This window comes from Symphalangus syndactylus, chromosome 3 (genome assembly GCF_028878055.3).
Source record: "Symphalangus syndactylus isolate Jambi chromosome 3, NHGRI_mSymSyn1-v2.1_pri, whole genome shotgun sequence".
NCBI lineage: Eukaryota > Metazoa > Chordata > Mammalia > Primates > Hylobatidae > Symphalangus > Symphalangus syndactylus.
The window spans coordinates 11,490,629-11,514,953 of record NC_072425.2 but is presented as its reverse complement, the minus strand read 5'-3'; the positions used below and the strand labels follow the sequence as shown (position 1 = coordinate 11,514,953).

Below are 24,325 nucleotides of genomic sequence, written 5' to 3'. Positions count from 1 at the left end.
CAAAAACAAATGTGTGTAGCAGCTCCATTCATAATTGCTAGAAACTGGAAAGAACTCAAACACCTTCACCAGCAATAGGGCAAACTGTTGTACATCCACGCAATGAAATACTTCTCAGCAATTAAAAGGAGCAAGCTGTTGATACGCTTAACAGCATGGATTAATATCAAAGGCAATATGCTGAATGAGTGAAGCCAGTCTAAAGAGGCTGCATACTATGCAATTCCACTTATGTGATATTCTAGAGAAGACACAACTATAGAGATGGAAGAAAGATTGAGGTCCCCAGAGGTGAAGGGCTGGGGGAGGATTTGACTGTGGAGGGTAAGCAGGAGTGGGTGCTGGGGGTGGCAGATCTGCTCTGTGTGCTGATGACAGTGATGGTTACACAAATCTATCCATGTGGCTGTGTGTGGTGGCTCACGCCTGTAATTCCAGCACTTTGGGAGGCCGAGGAGGGCAAATCACCTGAGATCAGGTGTTCGAGACCAGCTTGGCCAATATGGTGAAACCCTGCCTCTACTAAAAATACAAAAATTAGCCAGGCATGGTGGTGGGCACCTGTAATCCCAGCTACTTGGGAGACTGAGGCGGGAGAATTGCTTGAACCCTCGAGGTGGAGGCTGCAGTGAACAGAGATCGTGCCACTGCACTCCAGCCTGGGTGACAGGACGAGACTCTGTTTAAAAAAAAAAAAAATCTATACACATGCTAAAATCCACAGAACTGTCCATGACAAAAACCACTTTTTTTCTGTGTGAATATCAAAATAAAATAATAAAAAAAATCAGAAGGAGACTCACGTTAAAAAACAAAGAATGAAAAGGAAAATATATTTTCCAAAAGAAGTTGCTGTGAAATATGAGGAGAAACATCAAATGTGAACACACAAAGATGCTTGGTGCTGATAACAGGAATGATCATCCTTAGGGAAAACAAAATCACCACCATTGAGCTGGCCACACCAAAACAATTATAAATTCTAAATAATATATGGAGCAAAAACTAACCAAATTTAAGGAGAACATGAGAAATCAACAACTGAAGCGAGATTATTTAACAGATATTCAGAAACAAATGGATAAAGTAGAGAAAAATATTTGAGAGTGTAAGATCTAAGTAATGTGATCAGTTAATAGGTGTTTGTGGAAATATGCAACTACCAAAACCCACAAATTAAGTCCAAGCACATGAGAAATGTTTGCAAAAACTTTTCAGCCATATATCAGAAAGGAAGTATCAATAGATTCCCATAATTGACAGTGTATACTCTTAGGATTACAAAGGAACTTATGAACTACTGAGAAATGAGTAACAGTGACAGCAATCTCTATCAACATTTGTTGGATGCAGCTAAAGGTGTCCTTTGTTGCACTCAGAGAAAATTACAGACATAAGCATTAGAAACATAAAACATGGAAATATGGCCGGGCGTGGTGGCTCACGCCTGTAATCTCAGCACTTTGGGAGGCCAAGGCAGGTGGATCACTTCAGGCCAGGCGTTCAAGACCAGCCTGGCTAACATGGTGAAATCCTGCCTCTACTAAAAAAAAATACAAAAATTAGCCGGGCATGGTCGTGGGCACCTGTAATCCCAGCTATTCGGGAGGCTGACGCAGGAGAATCGCTTGAACCCAGGAGGCAGAGGTTGCAGTGAGCCAAGATCACGCCACTGCACTCCAGCCTGGGGCGACAGAGCAAGACCCTGTCTCCAAAAAAAAAAAAAAAAAAGAAACATATAACATATAAATAAATGAACCAAGTGTTCAAATCGATATTAAAAATAATAACAGAGCAGGCCAGGAGCAGTGGCTCATGCCTGTAATCCCAGCACTTTGGGAGGCTGAGGCGGGTGGATCACTCAAGGTCAGGAGTTCAAGACCAGCCTGGCCAACATGGTGAAACTCCATCTCTACTAAAAATACAAAAATTAGGCCGGGTGCGGTGGCTCATGCCTGTAATCCCAGCACTTTGGGAGGCCGAGGCAGGCGGATCACAAGGTCAGGAGTTCCAGACCAGCCTGGTCAACATGGCGAAAACCCATCTCTACTCAAAATACAAAATAAATAAATGAATAAATAAATAAATAAGCCGGGCGTGGCGGCGGGCACCTGTAATTCCGGTTACTCAGGAGGCTGAGGCAGGAGAATCGCTTGAATCTGGGAGGCAGAGGTTGCAGTGAGCGAGATGGCCCCACTATATTCCAGCCCGGGCGACAGTGTGAGACTCTGTCTGAAAAAAAAAACCCAAGAAAACAAAAATTAGCCAAGCGTGGTGGCCCTCTCCTGTAGTCCCAGCTACTTGGGAGGCTGAGAGAGGAGAATCACTTGAACCCGGGAGGCGGAGGTTGCAGTGAGCTGAGATGGCGCCACCGCACTCCAGCCTGGGGGACAGAGTGAGACTCCGTCTCAACAAACAAACAAACAAACAAACAAACAAATAACAGAGCAAAACCAAAATGCCATGGGAACGTGAGACAGGAGTGCGAGCTGGGAGTCGGCACAGGGCGAGGCAGAGACACTCCTCGGGGGCAGAAGCTGGTTCCTTACAGAATGGAAAGAAAGAAGTGGACTCTGGGGAGACTGGAGAAGAACAGAAACACAGGAGGCAGAAATAAATACTGCGGATGGAAGCAGAGACAAAACAAAATGTAAGCTGCTCCAAATCGGCGGCGGAGCGAGTTCTGGAAGAGCGGCGGTGTGGGAACCCCCGGTGCCTTCCTCTCCCAGCTGCAGCTGCGTTCCCAGGCAGGCTTCCCGGGAGCCAGGGACGGAGGCCCAGGACTCCGCCAGGGGTGGGTCCGTTCCCCTTCTTGGAGGGAGTGTGACCCACAGGCCCCACGGAAAGGCAGTGCCACTCCTGTGACATTCCACAAGGCCCCGCAGGCCGGCCCCTGGCCTGCCCCCAGAGAACTGCTCGCAGGCAATGCCCTGCAGCCTGAGACCCCGGCACCCCGGCCTTTGCCTCAAGGAGGCTGGGGACAGAAAGGCTTCCTTCAGGATTCTCTGCAGGAGATGAGCAAAACGTCCGCAGAGCCAGTGACTGCGGGACCCACGACAACTTCGGGTCACGCCTGCCGGGAGGAGCAGCACCTGGACCTGAGCCCGGGGACGGGCAAGCGAACGCAGCTCGCGAGTGGCCCAGAGAGCGGGAGCCAGAGCGCCCCGACGGCAGCGGAGGCCACCGCGGGCGCCAAACCAGTAACGCGCCCCTTGAGGACAGGAGGCCACGGCGCAAAAGCAGACGGCTCGGAAACACGTGCTTTACAGATGGGGAAATGAGTGAGGCGATGCAGCAAAGACCGCAGCCAAACGTAGAAGGTGAAGACCACCGCGAAGAGGAAGCTCGCAGCCAGAGCTGAGTGAGAGCCCGCGGGCGGGAGGGGGCCGGGCGCGCGGGAGCCTTCCCTGCAAACCCCGGCCGTTCCAGGGGCAGCGAGACGCACGGATGGAGCACAGGAGACCAAGAATGGTACAAAATTTCTCCAAGCAGAAGGAACGCCTCTGAGTGTGAGCGTGAGATTGCTAGCTCTCACAAATTCAGGCACAGCAGGTGAGGAGAGACACAGGCCTGCGCATCCTGGAAAGCTCTTGGACTTAAAAGATGAAAATAAATGATCCTGGAAAGATCTCGAAAGATCAAGAATATAAAACGCTTTTGTTTGTTTGTTTGTTTTTAATAAAACGAACCCCTAAACGCTGACAGAAAGGAAGAGCAAGCATCCATGGATTGTTCGGAGAAAAAGGTTGATATCCAAGAATGCGGTACCAGGCCAGGAACTGAAGAAAGTGAAATGATCTGGGGGAGACGAGCGCCGATCCGAGGAGAGGAGCCAATGAGAGGCGCTCACCAGGCAAGCGGGTGGGCAGGGGCCTGGCATTGAGCACAGTCAAGTCCAAGGGAAGATGCATAGGAGTTGATCGTGCAGAGATGGCAGCAAGTGGCAATGGATTCCCCCTGCATTGAGAGAATAAACCTCCGTGAATCCCCCTGCATTGACAATAAACCTCCGTGAATCCCCCTGCGTTGAGAGAATAAACCTCCCGGAATCCCTCTGCATTGACAATAAACCTCCAGGAATCCCCCTGCATTGAGAGAATAAACATCCCGGCTCTGGTTCTGCTCTGTGTCTGTTAGCGGGGTTTAGGGGTGAGTTAGGGTGAGGGCACTGCCACCAGCCCTGGGATATATTTCTCCTGCTGTTCACTATGTGTAACAGACAAACACCAACAAGAAGAGAAGAGGCCAGGCACAGTCAGTGGCTCATGCCTGGAATTCGAACACTTTGGGAGGCCAAGGTGGGAGGATCATCTGAGCCTAGGAGTTTGAGGCCGCCTGGGCAACATATGGAGTTTCTGTCTCTAAGAAAAAAAAAATTACCTGGGCATGGTGGTGCACACCTGCAGTGGCAGCTACTCAGGAGGCTGAGGTAAGATTGCCTGAGCCTGAGATATCAAGGCTACAGCTGTGATTGTACTACTGCCCTCCAGCCTAGGCAACAGAGAAGGACAGTGTCTCATAAAAGAAAAAAAAAAAAAAGAGGAGAAAACCTTCCCAGACCTGCCCAAACCATGGTGTCCAACAGGTGGCTGGGACCCCATGTCCTCCGGTCAGCTCTCACCAGGGCCTCATGGGACTTTCCTGCTGGGGCCTGATCTGAAACGCACCGCTTCTTCGGACGGCTGAGGGTTTCTGCCCACCCAACCTTTGGCAATGCCAGGCGAGACGGGCAGCTCATCCTCTGGGCAGGTGCTCAGCGTTTCTCAGGGCTCAGGAGCAAGCCAGATGCCGCCTTTACTTTTGCAGGCAAAATAGAACTTTTTAAACTTCTGCCCATCTCTCTTTTGCACATACAGTATGATAGTCTTGCTAACCTACTGCCAGATGAGTGAATCTGCCTATCACCAAGCAACAGGTGCACTGTCCCATGAGAGGGATAGGGGGTGGATGTACAGAACTCCAGGGTTCTCTGGGCACCCTCTGGTGCTTCCAGGCCTGTGAATTGGCACAGCAGGACCACAGACCTCCAAGATGCCCACCCGGGGGCTCAGAACCCCGGGGGTGAAGGTCGGTGCTATCCCACCAGAGAAGCGACCTAGTCCAGCTGAGCCCCTGGCCAGCAGCGAGGAGGAAAGGATGAACATCAGCCACGCCTGGTACTGACTGCCGCGGCCAGAGCCTCGCCCAGCCTAAGAATGTTTCTGTTCTAAGACTTTTTTCTTTTTTGTTTTTTAGAGATTCTCACAGGCAAATGTCACCTTGAAGACCCGGTGGCAGCAAGGTGTGAGCTCAGTGTGGGGCATGAGTGTTCTGAAGCTGCCAGGGGTGGACTGCAGTGGGTGCCATGGGGGCCGTCATAGCCCCTTGGGTCTTGCCGTTGCAGGCCACGCTGGCCACGTTTCCACCGCAGTGTCCTCAGCTCCTCTCTGGAGGGGTCGTCTTTCCACCAAAGCCGCCCTGCCCTGCCACAGCGGGAAGTGTCAGGAATTAGTGTCCCATGGAAGCATCCCCATCCCGTGACTGGCTGGAGCTGGTCTAAAACATGGCAGCGCCAGAGACTGAGCCCCAGTTGGTCACAAGTGGTCACCTTGATGCGGGACCCTTCATCAGTGGCTTTCCCTGCTAACGTCACCTCCCCAACCCTACCAGGGTCTCCTGGGACCACCTCCTAAGTAAACCACTTGAGCTTGCATCTGTCTCATCTGCTTCTGGGGGACTCACACTAGAAAAACCAATTAATTTTTTGTTGTATGGAGTGGTGTGATTTGAAATCCTTCTATGGATAGTGAATGCTTGCTTATGTCTTTAAAAACTTTTTTTTTTTTTTGAGACAGAGTTTTGCTATGTTGCCCAGGTTGGTCTCAAACTCCTAGGCTCAAGTGATCCTCCCATGTCGCATCCTGAGGAGCTAGGACTACAGGTGCGCTCCACCACACCCGACTCCGGCATCTTTGTTCTCTGAATATTGAGTCCAGACATGGAGTTAGGCAACCGCAGGCATGCGGATTACACTCCCCAGCAAGACGGCTCATCATTGACACACATGCAGACTTAGGCTGTACCAGGCATGTATACCAGGGGGGTGCATCGTGAGTAGGTAGGTGTGTGTGCAGGTGTGAGACTGTGTGTATGTGTGAGAGAGAGCATGTGGCAGTGTGTGTGGTGAGTGTGCATGTGTGAATGTATAGTTGTGTGTAGGGGTGTGTGTGCACACATATGTGTGTTCATGTGTGAGACTGTGTGTAGATGTGTGCCCGTTCCTCACAGCAACCCTGCTGGTCAGTGCTCCTGTGGTCCTCATTTTACGAACAAAGAAACAGAGGTTAAGCACTTTCCGGAAGGCTGGTGACCCACGAGCCCTGTGTCACACTTCTCGGTCTGCGTGGGGCCCTCGCTCTCAGCCTGGACACTCGGCCCCTGGTGAACAAGTCATGTCAGAGAGAACCTGTCCTGGTGCCCCGTCTCCAGGATACGTGTGTCCCTTTGTACATATATTTAAAAACTCATTTTGAAAGAACAAAAGCTCCACTGCCCTCCTCCACTTCTGTGATTTCTTGATTTTCAAACACTGAAAGGCTCGTTTTGCTCCCAGGGAGTTTCTGCTCAGTGCCTCTGCCATCCTTGGGTTGGGAGTGAAAGTTTTCCTGACTTATTCCGGACGCTGTCCTCAAATATTTCGGATGTTGGGTGTCTGTGAGGGTCCCATGGTTATGAGCCATGGGAAGAGGCTTCATATGACTCAGTGATCGGAGAGTTTGTGGGTGGAATTGGGGGGTGCTGAGCTTGGAAGGGGAAGCTGCATGGGGCCGGGGCTCTTGGGAGCAGAAATGGATGATGGTCGGGGCCCATGTCCGCCAGGACAGAGCCTCCCACCTCGAGGGCTACATTCCCGGGCTACAGGTCCCTGGTCCACTCATCACAAGGTGGCCAGGACATTGGATGGATAGGGCAGATGAATGGACAAACAGCCCAGGCAAGGATGCAGGGAAACCCACAGCCGCCCATGCCAGGCCCTCCAAGTGGCCAGGAACAGGCTTCCCAGCTTCTCACGTGCCCACCTCCTGTTTCTGCCAGCATCTCCCTGCACCCATGCTCAGCGCTCTGCAGTCCAATCCCTGTCTTTCCCAAGGAGACTCTCCCCACTGCTTAGATGTGTGAAAAATCCTTTTCCACCAGGTAAATATTTGTACTATTTACTATTTTTTCTTCTTTTTACAAACAGAGATGAGGTATCGCTATGTTTCCCAGGCTGGTCTCGAACACCTGGCCTCAAGTGTCCTTTCTCCTCGGCCTCCCAAAATGCTTACAGATGTGAGCCACTGCACCCAGCCAATTTCATAAACATGTATTTTTTTTAACTTTTTAAGTTTTCTATCCAATAGCAAATAACCAACCAATCTCGAATTTTTACACACATCCTAACCTTTCTGGAATCTGCATGGTAGCACAGGGTGAGGGAGATGGCTTACTGCTCACCCATCTTTGTAGGGTGAGGTGTGCCCTGCCCTCCACATGTGGCCCGTGGACACCCAAGCTGGCTCCGCCTCAGCTCACCTGGGCCCTGCTGGCCTGGCTCACTTCAGGACCACCCTGTAGCCTCAGCCAAGAATCATGTCCAGGTGGGAGAGGAGGGGATGAGGATGCTGGTCTGGCGGGAGGCGGGCAGTGGTTACTTGGTGCGGCCCTGGGGAGAGGCGGTTGCTTTGAAGGCTCAACCCCCAGGAGCCCTGTCCAGCTTGGGTTTGTGGTTCCTGGGGCATGTTTATCACTGCGGTGCAGTGGCCTCTCGTCCCTCACTGTGGTCGGCCTCCTCATGTCCCAGCAGTCCCAGTGTCTGTACAGACCATGGCCCCTGGACAAGCCATGGGAAGGCCAGGGTGGGGCCGAGGATCTCGGAGACCAGGGTCGGCTCTGCCTTGCTCTGGGGGTGATGACGGTGGCGCCGCACCCCTCTCTCCAATGCCCCTCTCTCCAGCGCTGCCACTGAGCCCAGTCTGCTAAAATGGGGCTGCTCGGAGGATCCCTCTGAGACCCCTGGGGCGGGAGCCCTGCAGTGGCCCCACTGCTGCAACCCTAATGCCGTGTCCCTGCTCCTGTCCTCCCCAGTGGCTTTCCAAACGCTCCTGCCCAGGGCCCTGCCTGTCCTAAGCTGAACCTGAGACCTGAGGGCAGCTCTGCAGGAGGCCCCTCCAAGACATCACACAGCCCCTCAGGCCTGTTGGACATCATGCCTCTTGTGATTTGGCCCTTGCTAGGTCCAACATCTCCCCAGCTTCCCTTGTGGCTCCCCCTCCCAGCAGGCCTCCCAGGGAGCCGGTGCAACCCCCTCCGTCCCCACAGATAGGCCTGCCCAGAGCTGGGGGAGAAGGTCTTTATTTGGAGTCAGGTGGGTGGGAGCAGGGAAGGGTCATGGCTGGAGGGTAGGTCCAGGTGGTCCAGGCTCTGTGTCTGGCGGTAGGGTGAGCTCTGGAGGTGCGGACCCAGGAGCTGCTGTGCTGGGAAGAGGAGCAGAGGTCAGGGAGGCTGCAGGGTAGGGCAGAGGCCAGGCCCAGAGCTCGCTCCCCAGGCTCTGCAGCCCCCACATCGGCCACTGCTGGGCAGCCTCGGGGCTCTAGAGCAGCCTCAGCTCCTCCAATGACTGGGCAGGCCTCTGAGCATGCTCGGTGGGTGGATGGGGGGGAGTGGACCGAGTAGGGACAGGTGCAGGGGGCGATGGGCCGAGCTGACACCTGAGAGAGCCCGAGGGAGGCCTCGCTGTGGAAGGGCCGAGGAGGACCCTCACTCGGGCTGGCAGGTGCAGGAATAGGTAAAACAAAGGACTTCCTGAATGTCCCAGGAATTGTGGGTGGGCAGCCGCTGAGGTGCCAACCTCGTGCCTGACGCTGGGGGGTCTCCCTGCCTGTGTGGGATGGGAGGGGCCAGAGCAGATGGACCCTTGAACCCCAGGAACCCAGGACTCTGGGCTTGTCCAGTGTCCTCCCAAAGCCTCACTCACCCTAGTGTTCGGGAACGCAGCTTCCTGCAGAGACCAAGAAAAACCCAGGGATGAGAAGACGCCCTAGACCAGGGCCCAGACCCCATCACAGCCCAGAGCGCAGAGCCCCAGACCCCATCACAGCCCAGAGCGCAGAGCCCCAGACCCCATCACAGCCCAGAGCGCAGAGCCTCCAATGACAAGGACGCTAAGCAGGGCCCAGGAGCCCCTGCGAGGAGACTCGGGGCACACGGGGAATGCGGGGGACATGGGAGGACATGGGGGTCATGGGACAGTGGAGATCACAGACAGACACGGCAGAGGGACACAGGGGACTGGGCACAGCCGTCCTCACCCGTCTGCAGGGGCGTGAAAATGTCCTCCTCCGAGAGTCCCTTGCGCTGCACCAATTTCTTAAATCCTTCCAGGGCCTCCAGGTTGGTATCAGGATTCCTCCCTGCGGGTGAGGTGGCCAGGTGAGCCGAGGTGGGGACAGTGGCACGGCCCTGCAGGGAGCAGATGCTGAAAGGAGACGACCACGGCCCAGCACCAGGACATCAGAGCTCGGGGGTGGGGCTGGGGACAGAGGAGACGGCCACTGCCCAGATGAGAGGTCCCCAGGAAGGGGGACAGTGGCGGGGACTCTCTAAGCCACTCAGCAACCACAGGGGACCTGGGCAGCTCCCAAAGCCACCCTGCAGGGTCACAGCCCTCACCTGGAGGGACCTTGTGTCCCCGAGGCACTTGCCACCCTCCTGCCCTGGAGGCTCCCTGCCCCATGAAGAGCTGTTAGGACGCTACCTCCCCCTTAAGGTGAGGCCCTTACACCTGAGACCCCAGAAGCAGCCCTTGGCAGGTTCATGTCACCGAGGGCCATGTCTGTCCCTGCCTTGCCCACCCCATTCCCACTTCAGGTACTTGGACCGGCTGCCCAGCGGTGCCCGGCACACGAAAGCTGGCACAGGGGGCTTCCTTTTCCCCCCGTGCCAGGGATGGTGGTGCTGGTTCCACTGGCTTCCGGAGGCAGAGACTGTGTGGCAGGATATGCAGACACCAGTGGGCCCCTCACCCACAAGCTTTCCCGTGTGGAGCAGCCCCCACGGCGCTGGTCTTTGCAGTAAAAGACATAGTGGTCCCTCCCAGACAGCTCCTGCAGGTACAGGAGCTTCCTGCCCCCATCTGTAGATGATGGAGAAGATGGGTCATTCCCAGAGACAGCACTCAGGACCACATGAAGAAACACTCAGGAATGTTTCAGCGGTCACCCGGGTGCCCTGGACAGCCTGAGCCAGGCCTGGCTGCTCTGCACAGTGTGGACCCGGACACTGACGCAGGAGCTTCCTCTCAGGAAGGTCCCAACGCAAGTAATGGAGCCACAAGGCCAGAGCACATCCGGGACTAGAGCCCAGCCTTCCCAGCTCCAGCAGCTGCTCCTGCCCCACTTCCCTGTCCCTAACCCTCATCTTCCCCCTCAGCCTCCCCATCTCTAATCCTCAGCTTCTCCAGCCCTAACCCTCGGCCTCCCCATCCCTAACCCTCAGCTTCCCAATCCCTAACCCTTGGCCCCCCATCCCTAACCCTCAGCCTCCCCATCCTTAACCCTCAGCTTCTCCATCCCTAACCCTCCGCCTCCCCGTCCCTAATCCTTGGCCTCCTTGTCCCAATCCTCAGCTTCCTCAATGTGTCAATGGCTAGGGCCTCCCAGAGGGCAGGCGTGATCTGGTCCATCTCCACTGTGGACAAGCCTGTCATGCCTGGTGTCTGATGTCAGGGCCACCAGCCCCCCAGGAAGGAGAAGCTAGCCCCTCCTTGGAGGTGGGCAGAGCTGGGACCCTGGCAAAAGGGCAGCCTGGGCACTCTCTGCCTGTGGTGGGGCTGGTGCGCTGGGGTTGGCAGTGGGGGAGGGTGGGGGTGGGGAAGGGGCTCACAGGTGCTGAATTTGCCAGGCTCCTCCGTTTTCCGCATCAGGATTTTCTTCTGGATGCACCGATCCTCCCTCCTGGAAAACAGTAGACACGCGGGCAGCAGCAGCTCCCAGGACACACCTGGGCCATCCTCAGCTCACCTGGTGCATGGCCCTGACCTGGCAACCTGAAAATTCCACTGTCCCCCACCCCACCGAGCTTTAGGATGCCCAGGCTATTTCCCTCCAAGGCAGAGGGTGATTCTTACCAACACCCGAAACGTGGATGGGGCAATGGGCACCAGGTGGGTCTGGGGAGGGGAGAGAAAGTGGCCTGAGGGGCCCCGCAGTGGGCAACACTCACATGGAGGTGAACGTGGCTTCCAAGTCCCCACCGCCCAGGGCTGTCACCTTCACTGGGGACACCTTCCTGGGCCTCCTGTCCTCCGGAAAGTCCTTATCGACCACCATGGCCTTCACGTACCAGGTCCCTGTGATCTGGAGCAGGCCGAGGCCGTGAGCCAACCATGGACTGGCCCAGATTCTACTCTGACTCTGGCATTCAGGCCTGCAGCTATAACCAGACACCCATGGTGCCCGGCTGCTGCCCCTAAAGGCAGGCTGGATTCCTGCACCTTAGTTAGAGCTCAGCTGGAGTGAGTTAGAGCCAGCCCCCTGCTCAGGGCTCCCAGCCCCCAGTGGAAGGACAGCATGTCTGCACCCCATGGACCCCCGGGCCCCAGCACCAGGTGAGCCCTCCCTCCACAGGGCCCAACCCTGCGAGACCTTCAGGCTCCAGGCATCAGTGCAGCAGGAACCCCTGAACTGAGCCTGCTCCGGCCCTGGGCCTCTGGGGGGCCGTGTCTGCTGGAGGAGCAATAGGACCCCCCCACCGCCACCCCAGACTGGGAGCACGGGGTCAGAAGCCAGCCTTAAGTGACACCTCCTAAAGCAGGGCCCCTGGCACTGCCCCCCGCCCAGGAGTCCGCCTGGCTCCTCCACCCACCTATGCCAGCCTAGTTCACATCCTCCTCCTCCAGGGCAAAGGACAGGGCAGTGGCTAGGCCGAGAGTGACACCCAGGAACAGGGTCTTCATCTCCAGAGCTCTGTGCTGCCAACCTCGGCACGTCACTGGGCGTCTGAACAAGGCTGTGCTGGCTCCTCTCAAGATGTTCTTTATAGCCCCCTGGCCAATGTCCTGGGAGCATGTGGCACAGTGCACCCCTCCCCGTGGTGGCAACCAGTCCTGCATCCGGGAGGGGGAGTGTCCTCATTGCTGGCATCTGGTGAACAGCAATTCAGTGCCAGCCAGAGAAGAAAAGACACACGATGCCGTCCAGAGTTTGCACCACCCGAATGCGCCCACTCAGATGAGCCCAGAGGACTCAAGAGGACAGGGCAGGGTGGTGCACATCTGCACCCCAAGCCACAGAGGGAGGGCCCATGGCCTCGGGATACTCCCTCCCCAACCCCTGAGCCCTCCCAGAGCCACAGCTGGGACCCTGGACAAGTTCTCTGGGGAACTGGCCGTCTCCCTGCTGAGCAGAAACGGATTGGGCTTTAGAACCACAGAGACGTGGGGCTGCTGCCAGCTGAGTCCCGCACGCCCTAGAGCCCAAGCTTCCACCCACTCTGGGACCCACTCTGCGTTGATCTTCCCCATCTGGACCGTGTACTCGAGCATCCTAGGGGCAGAGGAGGGCACTACTGTGTGGCTCAGTTTATATACGGCCTCCTTGGGCCATACAAGGGACCCCGCCGCCTCCCCTACCCCGCTTCCGTACCGCAGCCTGGCTGTGCTGTCCTCAGAACACGCGATCTCTCTGGATTGTCCTGCCCATTTCTTCGTGCACGTGTTCATCGATCATCTCCCTGTTAGAATATACATTCCCCTCTCTCATCAGCTTTGACAGCCCCCAGCCCCCAGGACAGGCCTTGAATCTCATCCCTTTAGATAAACAGGTCGCATGAGGCACCAAGAGCCACCTGCCAGCCTGTGCTCAGAGTTCGTGGCTGAGGTCCCTTGGGCACCTGGCTCTGCTGGCCTCATCCTCAGCCAACCTGAGCCAGAACTTTGCCTTCTCCTTCCCGGACCCTGTAGTTCCCGGGTGTGTGTCATCTTCCCTGGGACCCACGGGTGACCCACGCTCTGCAGGCAGGTGCTGGACCCACACAATGGCATCTTTGTGCCTCTCTGGCCCAAGATCAGACACCCTCAAGTACTTACTCAATAATACTAATGCATACTCTAATAAACTCTGGGGGCTGTAAAGAAAGGGCTGGCGTGACCCAGTGCCTCACCCCTCTCACGGCAAGTGCTTCCGAGCAGAAACCCCACCCTCATCCCCCCGGGCAGGAAAGGATGGGGCCTGGGCTCTTCAGGACCAGAGATGAGCAAACAGGCTGGAGTCTCTATATCAACGGGAAGGTTTCTCTGTTCTCTGTGTTTGTTGACTGTAATCCAGGCACCCCGTATTTCATTGGTTGTTTGTGAATCATTGATCTAAGCACCTTACAACACTGGTGCTGCTGGCTCAATCCTTGAAGAAAATGCTGGAACAACATGCACAGATGCTTCAGAGAACAGGGCTCTCCCATGAGGTCCACACTCAGTGCGACGAGTGCTCACCAGGAGTCTCCCATCATCCACCTATCTTGCCCTGTGTCCCAGTCTCATTCGCCAACTGTGTTCTGTTAGATACTGGTTGGGTTCAACTGGTGCAGACACCGTCAAGGGATGGTAGGGCTGGAGGTTGGGGGTCAACCCATGGCAGACATGAGGAGCAAGATCTCTGGCCCGCAGTGATTTGTGGCCTGGGGCACTTCTCTGGATGGCTGTGTTCCTTCTGATGGTGGCTCCTGTTGGGCTGCCGCTACCACACAGCTTTCTCTCTCACCACTTCCCTCACGACCCTTTTCTTTGAATCTCAGGGTGATCACAGCTTTTCAGGGCTGCTAATTCCTAGGTGCTTCACTGAAGTGGACAGTGTCTGGGCTTTACCCGACATCTGGGCATAAGAAGGTTTAGATGGCACCACCAAACAAGCACCCAGACCAGAGCATGTGCTGGTTGGGACTGAGGCACACCAAGAAGGAGCAGGGGGGAGCTTACGATGAATCTCAGTTAAGGCTGCAAGACCAACTGCACAGTAGGGACCATCGCCTGTGCCACTAACCACCTATTTTAATTATTTCAGAGACTGTGGCTGGCCACCATGCTGAAGCATCAGTTACAAAATGGACTTGATTTGCTGTGTGAGTGGGTCAGTGCAGTGCAAGGGGTGGCTGAAGGCACTGGTGACCCACCCTGTTGGCCCACCTGCAGCAGTTGTAGATGGTTCCTGGCGCATGGATGTATTCACAGCTTCCCACCTTAAGTGCCTGCACCTTTTCTTCTGTGCTTCCCCAACACTGATGAAACCCAGATGTGCAAGTGAATCAGCATCCTCAGTCCATAGGGATAGTAACTGATGGGATAAATGGCCTGGACTCTTCCTTCTGAGTGGGACAATCTAATATGGTTCCACCCTATTTCTCAGATGGTCCTCAGAAGGACTGAGTCCCAGTTGTCCACAATGGTAACCTTCTCATTAACATATTTTGTTGGTTTTTCTACCTTCCAAATCTCACTTGATCTCAGACTTCCGGCCACCAGGATGTGAGAAAATAAATTTTTGTTCTAAGCCACCCAGTTTGTAGTATTTTGTTATAGCAGCCCTATAAAAATAATACAAACTCTAGCATATTAATAATTATATTAAATGTAAATGGTTTAAATATTAAATGACAGTGATTTGCAAAGTGAATTAAAAGCCATTATACAACTATATGCCGTCTACAAGAAACTTACTTCAAATATAACAATAGAGGCAGGTTGAAAGTAAAAACATGAAAAAAGATACATAAACATTAATCAAAAGAAAGCAGAAGCATTATTTCAATAACAGATAAAATAAACTTTAGAACAAAGACTAGTTAACAGAGAGGGAAATTATACAATAATAAGTGGGCCATTCTGCAAAGAAGACATAGTAATCCTAAACGTGTGTGCACCAAACATTAGCTGCACAATATGTGAAGCAAAACAGAACTGAAAGGAGAAATTTTAAAAGCCACAATTATAGTTGAAGACTTCAACACCCTTCTCTCAGAGCAACTAGACAGAAAACCAGCAAGGACATCAAAGAACTTGGCCACCCATCAATTAACATAATCGAATTGTCATTTGTAGAACACACCACCTAGCAACAGCACTACACACATTCTTTTCAAGTGCACCAGAATATATACCAAGATAGACCATATCCTGGATCAGAAAATGAGCCTCAAGAAATTTTTAAAAATTTAAATGATATAGAGGGTGGTCTCTGACCACATGGAATCAAACTATAAATCAATGACAGAAAGATAATGGAAAATCTTTCTTCAGATGCTTGGAAACAACACACCTGTAAACAATCCACAGGTCAAAGAGGAAGCCTGAAGGTAAATTTAAAAATATACTAGGCTGGATGAAAATGAAAATACAACGTATCAGCTGGGCGTGGGTGGCTCTCACCTATAATTCCAGCACTTTGGGAGGCCCAGGCGGGTAGACCACTTGCAATCAGGAATTTGAGACCAGCCTAGCCAACATGGCAAAAACCCATCTCTACCAAAAATGCAAAAACTAGCTGAGTGTGGTGGTGTGCACCTGTAATCCCAGCTACTCAGGAGGCTGAGGCAGGAGAATCGCTTGAACCTGGGAGGCGGAGGTTGCAGTGAGCTGAGATCATGTCATTGCACTCCAGCCTGGGTGACAGAGCAAGACTCCGTCTCAAAAAAGACAAAAACAGGCTGGGCACAGTGGCTCATGCCTATAATCTCAGTGCTTTGGAGGCCCACGTAGGCAGATCACTTGAGATCAGGAGTTCGAGACCAGCCTGGCCAGCATGACAAAACCTCATCTCTACTAAAAATACAAAAATAAATAAATAAATAAATTGCTGGGCATGGTTGCATACGTCTGTAATCCCAGCTACTTGGGGGACTGAGGCAGGAGAATTACTTGAACCCAGGAGGTGGAGTTTGCAGTGAGCCGAGATAGTGCCACTGCACTCCAGCCTGAGATACAGAGCGAGACTCCGCCTCAAAAACAAACAAACAAAAACATATCAAAATTTGTGAGACACAGCTAAATCAATGCTGAGAGGCACTAAATGCATACATTAGAAAAAGAGAAGTCCAAAATCAATTATCTAAGCTCCCACTTCAAGAACCTAGAAAAAGAAGAGCAAAATAAGCCCAAAGCAAGAAGAAAAGAAATAACAAAGATAACAGCAGCAGTTAATAAAATCGAAAGCAGAAAAACAACAGAGAAAAACAATGAAATGAGGGCTAGTTCTCTGGAAAAATTAATAAAATTTAGGCAGTTCTAGAAAGACTGACAAAGAAAAAAAGAAAGAAGGACACAAATAACCAACATCTGGAACAAAATAGAGACTATCACTACAGACCCTGCAGACATCAAAGGATAATAAGGGAATACTACAAAGAGACCTTCCCACATATATTTGACAACATAGGTGAAATGAACCAATTTCTCAAAAAACACACCAATATAAGATACATAACTTTAATAGCTCTATGACAATTAAAGTTAACATTTTAATGTTAAAAGCTTCCAAAAAGAATTCTTCATGTCCACATGGTTTCACTAGAAAATTCTACCAACCATTTAAAGAATAAATAACACCAACTCTACATAATCTCAGAAGATGAGAGAATATCTCCCAACCAAAACCAGACAACACAAAAAGGAAAGCTGCAGAACAATATACCTCATGAATATCGATACAAAAATCCTTTACAAAATATTAGCAAATAACAACATATAAAAATAATTCTACACCATGACCAAAAGCAGTTTATTCCAGGGATGGAAACCTGGTACAATACTCAAAAATCAACCATATTAATATGTTAAGAAGAAAAATTACACGATCATATCGATCAATGCAGAAAAAGTATTTGACTAAATTCAACACCCATTCAGGAAAACAACTCTCAAAAAAGTAGGAATAGAAGAGAACTTCCTTAACTTGACAAAGAACATCTACAAAAAACCTATGGCTAACATTATTTCTAATGGTGAAAGACTGATGTGTAACTGGCTCAAGTCCAGCTGCTCGCTGCTCAGAAGTCAAGGCATGAGAAGTGAAGTGTGGTTAAAGGAAAGCAGCTTTATTCAAATGCTAGCAGTTGAGGAATGGCCAGGCCCGTGCCTTTAAAAGACCCTTCTAACTTTCTGGACTGCGTGAAGGGGTTTAAGGAGGAAAAGGTGTGGGAAATATGTGGGAATGGTGCAGGAGGATGTTGGTCTGCATCTTGTTCCGACAATTATCGTGAGTCATCAATCGTCTGTCCGGAGATCTGGTTTGCATCATCCTGATTTCAGCCAGGAAGTGGTAGGCTACCTGTAACTCCCCCTAAGAGGGAGGATTCTGCAGCTGGGTCTCTCTGCCTGGTTTGTTTCAAAATTGGCCCCTGGAATTTCTAAGTAAGCACATAATTAGATAAGCAAGCACTGCTCGCGGAAGTGCCTGGTGGGAAAGGAAGAAATAGTTTCAAAGTATGTTTCAAGGCTGAAAGAAGAAAGGAAAAAAGTTTTTAAGCACATTTTGAGGCTGGGATACTCAGTTACAAACGCTTTCTCCTTAACATCAGGGACAAGGCAAGGATGTCCACTCTCACCACTTGTATTTAATATAGTACAGAAAGTTCTAGTCAGAGCAATAAAGGTTTTTTAAAAAGGAAATTAAAGACATACAAATTGGAAAGGAAGGAAGAAAACTGTCTGCATCTGCAGATGACATGATCATCTCTGTAGAAAATCCCAAGAAACTGAAAAACAAAACAAAAGAAAACAATACACCTCCTAGAACTATTAAGCAAGTTCAGCAAGGTTGCAGGACACAAGATAAATATACAAAGACCAATTGTGTGACTACATACTAGTAATGGACCCTAAACTTAAAAACACAATACTATTTATAATGGCTAAAAAAATGAGATACCTAGGCATAAGTTTAACAACCCATATGCTGGATTTGTATGCTGAAAATAATGCAATGATTATAAAATCAATCAAAGAAGATCTAAACAAATGGAGAGATGTGCTATATCCATGGATTAGGAGACTCAGTATAATAAAAACGTCATTTCTCTCAAATAATATAAAGATTAACACAATTTCTGTCAAAATTCCAGAAGGAATTTTTGTAGACATAGACAAGATTATTCTAACATTTATATGGAAAGGCAAAGGAACTAGAATAACTAAAACTTTTTTTTTTTTTAAGAATAAAGTGGGAGGAATCAGGCTACCCTTTCTTTCCTCTTCTTCTTCATTTTTTTTTTTTCTTTGAGACAGAGTCTTGCTCTGTCGCCGAGGCTGGAGTGCAGTAGCACAATCTTGACTCATTGCAACCTCCATCTCCCAGGTTCAAGTGATTCTCCTGCCTCTGCCTCCTGAGTAGCTGGGATTACAGATGTGCACCACCATATCCAGCTACAGGCTACCCTTTCAAGACTTATTATATAGCTAGCAGATGGACAGATGCATAGATCAATGGGACAGACAATAAAGAATCCTCAAACAGACCTGCACACATATACCCAGTTAAGTTTTTACAAAGATGCAAAAGCAATTCAAGGGAAGATAGCTTTTGTAGCAAATGGGCTGGGGCAACTAGACATCCACAGACAAAACCACCAAACAAAAAGAAGAACCACAACCTAGGTCTCACACCCTGCATGAAAATTAACTCAAAATGGATCACAGACTTCAACATAAGACTTAAAACTATAAAAGCTTTAGAAAACAGAAAGAAAATCTTTGGGATATGGAGCTGGGTCAGGAGATTTTAGATTTGTCACCAAAAATATGATCCATAAAAGGAAAAATTGTTAAAATAGACTTCATCAAAATAAAAACCTTTTGCTCTGTAAGAGACCCTGTTAAGAGAGTAAAAAGACAAGCTAAAGACTGAAAGAAAATATTGACAAACTACATATTCAACAAAGAATTAGTTTCTATACTTTATAAAGAATTTTTCAAAACTCAACAGTTTCAAAAATAGAACGTAAACAAAAGACATGAAGGGACACTTGACTAGAGAGGATATACAGATGGCAAATAAACACATGAAAAGATGCTCAACGCCATTAGTCATCAGTGAAATGCAAATAATAGCCATGATATATCAGTACATACCTATCAAGGTGGCTGAGATAAGATCATAGTGATCACACTGAAGCCTGGTGAGGATGCATGGAAACTGGACGGCTTCTGGAAAATGGCTTGACAGGTTTAAAAAAAAACAACAACCCTGCAACAAGCATAGAACCCAGCAATAGAACCCCCGGGCCTTTGTCCCAGAGAAATGAAAACTGATGTCCATGCAGAAACCTGTACATGTGTCATAGCCCAAATCTATAAACACAGACATCCTCCAACAGGTGAATGGTTAAACAGACTGTGGTATATCCATACCGTAGAGCACTACTCAGAAGTAAAATGGAATAAACTATTGATAAATGCAACAATGGGATGAATCTCCAGAGAATGATGCTGCACAGGAAAAAAAAAGCCAATCCCACAATTTTATGATTGCAATAGATGACATTCTTGCAATGAGCAGATTGCAGGAGTGGAGAACAGGTCTGTCATTGCTAGGGTTGGGGCTGGAGCAAGCCAGGTGAAGATACACATGATAGCCCTGTGTGGCCTTTTACAACTGCATGGGAATCTACAATGTCTCAGGGTTAAATGTGTAATTTAAAAACCACAATGAGCATAAATGCTTAAAAAAGAAAAACAAACCTAGAGCCAAAGACTCAGCAACTCCACTCAGAAGCATCATTTCAACAGATACCCTCCCACACGCGAACCAGTAGATGGGTTCAATCGTTACTTACAAATCTTGGAAATGCCTCAAATATCCATCAGAATAACAATGACTGAATAAAGGTTCATTTTTATGTTTGATTTTTGCAGACTTTCTAGATGCCTCTCATTCTTTGGGGCACAAGGAATACATCAATCAATAAAACAAATGTCCTGTGCTCGTGGGGCTTATACTCTAGGTGCAGGGGACATAAAATGAACAAAATAAATAAGTGAATTGCAGTGCCAGCAATCAATGTCTTGCCTCCAGCTCCACACCCACCCTTCATGGCCGGTTGCAAGGCAATGGAGCTGGAGCCAGCAGGCGCTTCTCTTGTGCATCTGGCGCAATGCTAAGCTTTGTGGGTTGAGGTGTAGGGGGAAGCGCCTCCCAGCATGGGTCCAGGATGCCTGGTTCCAGGATGTTTCCATTTCTTTCTTTTTCATTCTCTTCCTGTACAAATGGCAGTGGCACAAGTCAGGGACATCTGGCGGCACTCACCACATTGAATTCAGGGGACCCCCCGATGGCTTCCTATTGAGATTCAGTGGCATCTGCACATGTGGGTTCCCAGTGACTCTTGTAGGCTTCCCAGCGACTCTTGTAGGCTTCCCAGCCCCAGCCCACCTGCCTTGGGAGGGAAGAGAGGCTTCCTGCTTGCCAGACCCAGCCTGCATTTCCCTGCCTGCTGGCCTCTGCCCCGACCATGGACCAGCTCTGGTCAGGGCAACCCAGCAAACTTCTCCAGCATCCTTTGGGAGAACCACACCTTCTCCCACGAAGTCTGAACCCAGCCTTGTGGAAAGGATCCCCGCCCCTGTTTATTTCTTCCTTATCTGCCCTCCTGCAATCCTGAGCCATTCTTTGTGGTTCTCTTTAAACCTCTAGAGCTGATTGTTCATTGTGCAAGCAATCCCTGTTCAATCTATTGTCTCTGGATCCTGATGGGTCACTGGTTCATATAATTATATATTATTTTAAATGGTGATCAGTGCTATGGAAAAAGCAAAGTGGACAAGTTGGACAGGGAGTGTCAGGACAAGGGGTTATTTGTCCTTTAAATGAAATGATGAGGAACAGCCTCGTCAAGGTGGCATTCAAACACCGAATTTAAGACATGAAGGAAGCAAGCCATGAGCTCGTCAGCTGGAAGAGGAGTCCAGGTGACAGGAGCTTCCAGTGCCAGCCCGGAGGTGGGAGAAGGCTGGCAGTCTCTGGGAACACACAGCAGAGCAGCTGCAGCAAATAATCCAGGGAGACCGGCCACACCTGAGGCTGGGGAGTGGGCGGAACTGCCATGAAGGGCTTGAGGACCACCACGAGGACTTCAGCTTCTGCTCTGAGTGAAAGACCCTGGAGAGCTCTGATAAAGGCAAGCTGTGACTTACATATTTAAGGGGTCACTCCAGTTGCTGCATTGAGCACAGATTTGGGGGCCGAATATAGAAGCAGATAAAGCATTTAGAAAAGACGCAGCAATAACCCAGGATGGTGCATTGATTTATACCTGGGCATCCAGGAGAACAGGGGATGGACCTAACGGTCCCACCAGAAACAGAGGGAAACTGGCCCCCAGGTGCAAAACGCTTGTGTTTAGACACTGGACACAGACAGTGCAGGCTGTGATCCCTGAGAGTGGGAGCTAACGAGCTCAGCTGGATCATGGCAGCTTTACGCCTGGAGGGAATTCCAACCCACCGCAGAGAGGAACCCAACAGAGCAAGGAGTCAGACGGCGTGGACGGGACACAGATTGGACTCTGGGCATCGCAGACAACTAGAATGTGGAAGACAAGGAAGCAGACAGGAGAGCGCTCTGCAGAGGAAGAGCGTCAGAAACGTGCAGAGGGGTCCTCAAGACCATAGCTAAATACCGGTCCATGCAGGCAGAGGGTGGAACTCCACAGGGCCAGAGAAAATGACGTTTGGGTAAAGAGGGATTCCAAGGAACTGAAGAAAATCGACACCCCACAAACACAGGTGCAAGAATGAGTTGAGACGCCAAGAGAAGAACTGTCTTCAACAAATGCCTCTGGGACAACTGGATGTCCACATGCAAAAGACTGAGGTGGGACCTCACGCCACACACAAGCTTTCACCCAAAATGGATCAAAGACCTAAACATAAGAGCTAAAACTGTACAACTCTAAGAAGATTCGTAAATCTCTGTGACTTTGGCTTTGACAATGAATTCTTCTCTATAAACTCAAATAGCATGCAACCAAAGGAACAGACAAATCGGACTTCATCAAAATTAAAAACTTTTGTACATCAGTGGACACTGTCAAGGAAATGAAAAGACAAGATACAGAACGTGAGAAAATACTTGCAAATCACATATCTGATGAGTCGAGTCTCGTATCAACAATATATAAAATACACTTATAACTCAACATAAAAACACAAATAGCCCAATTTTAAAAAGGGAAATGACTTGAATAGACTTTCTTCAGAGAAGATATAAAAATGACCAATAAGCACATGAAAATATGCTCAATGTCATTAGTCATTAGGGAAATGCAAGTCAAAATTACAGTTAAATACAACTTCATATTCGTTAGGATGGCTAGAAACACAAAGCCAGATAATAAGGGTTGACAAGGATGTGGAGCAATTAGAACCCTCATGCACCGCTCGTGGGAATGTAAATGGCACAGCTGCTCAGAAAAACATAGTTTGGCAGTTTATACAACAGTTACACATAGAATTATTTAATACCATATGACCCAGCAGTTCCACTCCCAGGTTTACACCCAGGAGAAACGAAAACATAGGTTCCCACGAAAACATTTATGCACAAACGTCCCTAGCAACATTACAAAACCCAAGAAGTAGAAACAACTCAAATGTCTACCAATGGATGAATGGATAAAAAAGGTGGTATTATCCACACCACGAAATATTATTCTGTCATAAAAAGAAAACAGTGACACATGCTACACGTGGGCAAACGCTGAAACATTATGCTAAGGGAAAGAAACCAGTCACAAGAAACACATATATATGATTCCATTTCTATGAAATGTCCAGAGCAGGCAAGTTCATGCAGACGGGAAGTAGATGAGAGCTGCCGGGGTGGGGAGGGAAGAATGGGGGTGAGAGCTGACGGGCGTGGGGACCTTTGTGAGATGGTGGAGATCTCCTGGAATTAGATAGTGGTAATGGTTTCACAGCCTTGTGAATTTATTGAAACCCACTGACTTGGGCATTTTTAAAGAGTGAGTATGATGGCATGTGAAATATATACCAAATAAAAATTTTAAAAACCACCTCCCCAGAGAAGCCTCTCCAGGCTACACAATGGAAAGATGCAGCCCCTCCTCTCCCTGTCACTTCCCTGAGCTGTGTTCCATTTAGGACACATCACTCCCCGGAGACACCCTGTTCATTCACTTGCAATCCTACTGATTGTCAATTTTCCCAATGTGGAATAATGGTCCCCTAAAGATGTCCACATCCTCATCCCTGGCCCTGTGTCCCCCGTATGGTAGACTGAATAATGGTCCCCTAAAGATGTCCACATCCTCATCCCTGGCCCTGTGGATGTGTGGATGGTAAAAGGGACTTCGCAGATATAATTCAGTGAAGGATCTGAGATGAGCAAATACCCTGGATTATCTGGGTGGGCCCACTGTTATCACAGGGGCTCTTATAGGAGACAGGCTGGGGTGCGAGGGAGGGAAGCGGGGAGAGAGAATATTTAGGGACAGAAGCAGAAGAGGCTGTGCTGCTGGCTTTGAAGGTGGAGGAGGGGCCACGAGCCAAGGCATGTGGAGGCCTCTGGAAGCTGGAAAAGGCAGGGACAGATTCCCCGCCAACAGCCTCCAGAAGGAGCCAGCCCTGCCAACCTTCGTTTTAGCCCCGTGAAACATGCTGAAAAGAAGAGCTGGAATGAAGCATCTGAAGCTCTCTCAGCAAAACCTGCATGCTCGGTCGTGGTTACGGGTTTTTTGACCAACAAATGAAAGCATTCTAAGACCCCATGCACCATCGGCTGAAAGGGAGAGTGAATATCTATTCCTAGTCCCAGCCCCACAACCAGAGGATGCATTTCCTCACAGCTTTCTCCTGCAGCTCAAGGAGGGAAAGCATTTGGAATTATTTGACTTCTCCCTCTCATTCAATGGAACTTTGGAGTCGTTCTTCCCACCCTTGCCAACCACAGGACTTTCTCATGTCTACGGGCGCGTGTGCAGATTGCTTGGGTGTGCACAGATGCAGGGAGGGCATCTCATCGATGGAAAATGGGATACTCATGGGCATGGCATGAAGTGACACCACAATTCCCTAAATTGTTTGCTGTGGTTGCTCATTGGGACATGGCACCCATTGGAACCAAGGCTTTGGGAAGCCAACTGGCTGCTATGCTTGGCCACAAATATGGTAATGATGACTGCAAGGAGAATGGGGTGGGGGCTACCCTGACTGATCTGGGCTTTCAGAAAGGAAATGCCAAGGTCTGAGCTTGAGTAACAGGCAAGACACTGGAGATGCTCCATCCTGGCCTTAGAATAATATTTC

At 50.1% G+C, this 24,325-nt stretch overlaps 2 protein-coding genes across 4 annotated transcripts in view; both read right to left on the bottom strand.

The window, feature by feature from the left end:
- Positions 1–3,157, bottom strand: part of GBGT1 (globoside alpha-1,3-N-acetylgalactosaminyltransferase 1 (FORS blood group)) — a 50,936-nt gene extending 47,779 nt beyond the window's left edge. For 2 of the 3 annotated variants that reach the window (XM_055270536.2, XM_055270537.2), the window contains exon 1: positions 2,112–3,157. The gene's annotated coding sequence lies outside the window, so the exon portion shown is untranslated. The remainder of the gene's footprint in view (positions 1–2,111) is intronic. The other variant, XM_055270538.2, reaches the window with a different exon arrangement.
- Positions 3,158–8,357: 5,200 nt separating this feature from the next.
- Positions 8,358–24,325, bottom strand: part of OBP2B (odorant binding protein 2B) — a 66,348-nt gene continuing 50,380 nt past the window's right edge. The window contains 9 exon segments of the mRNA XM_055270547.2: positions 8,358–8,490; positions 8,996–9,019; positions 9,330–9,496; positions 10,044–10,064; positions 10,067–10,153; positions 10,903–10,973; positions 11,242–11,375; positions 11,903–12,563; positions 12,663–12,750. Coding sequence (XP_055126522.2) covers positions 8,383–8,490; positions 8,996–9,019; positions 9,330–9,496; positions 10,044–10,064; positions 10,067–10,153; positions 10,903–10,973; positions 11,242–11,375; positions 11,903–12,130 — 840 coding nt within the window. The 5' untranslated portion in view covers positions 12,131–12,563; positions 12,663–12,750 and the 3' untranslated portion in view covers positions 8,358–8,382.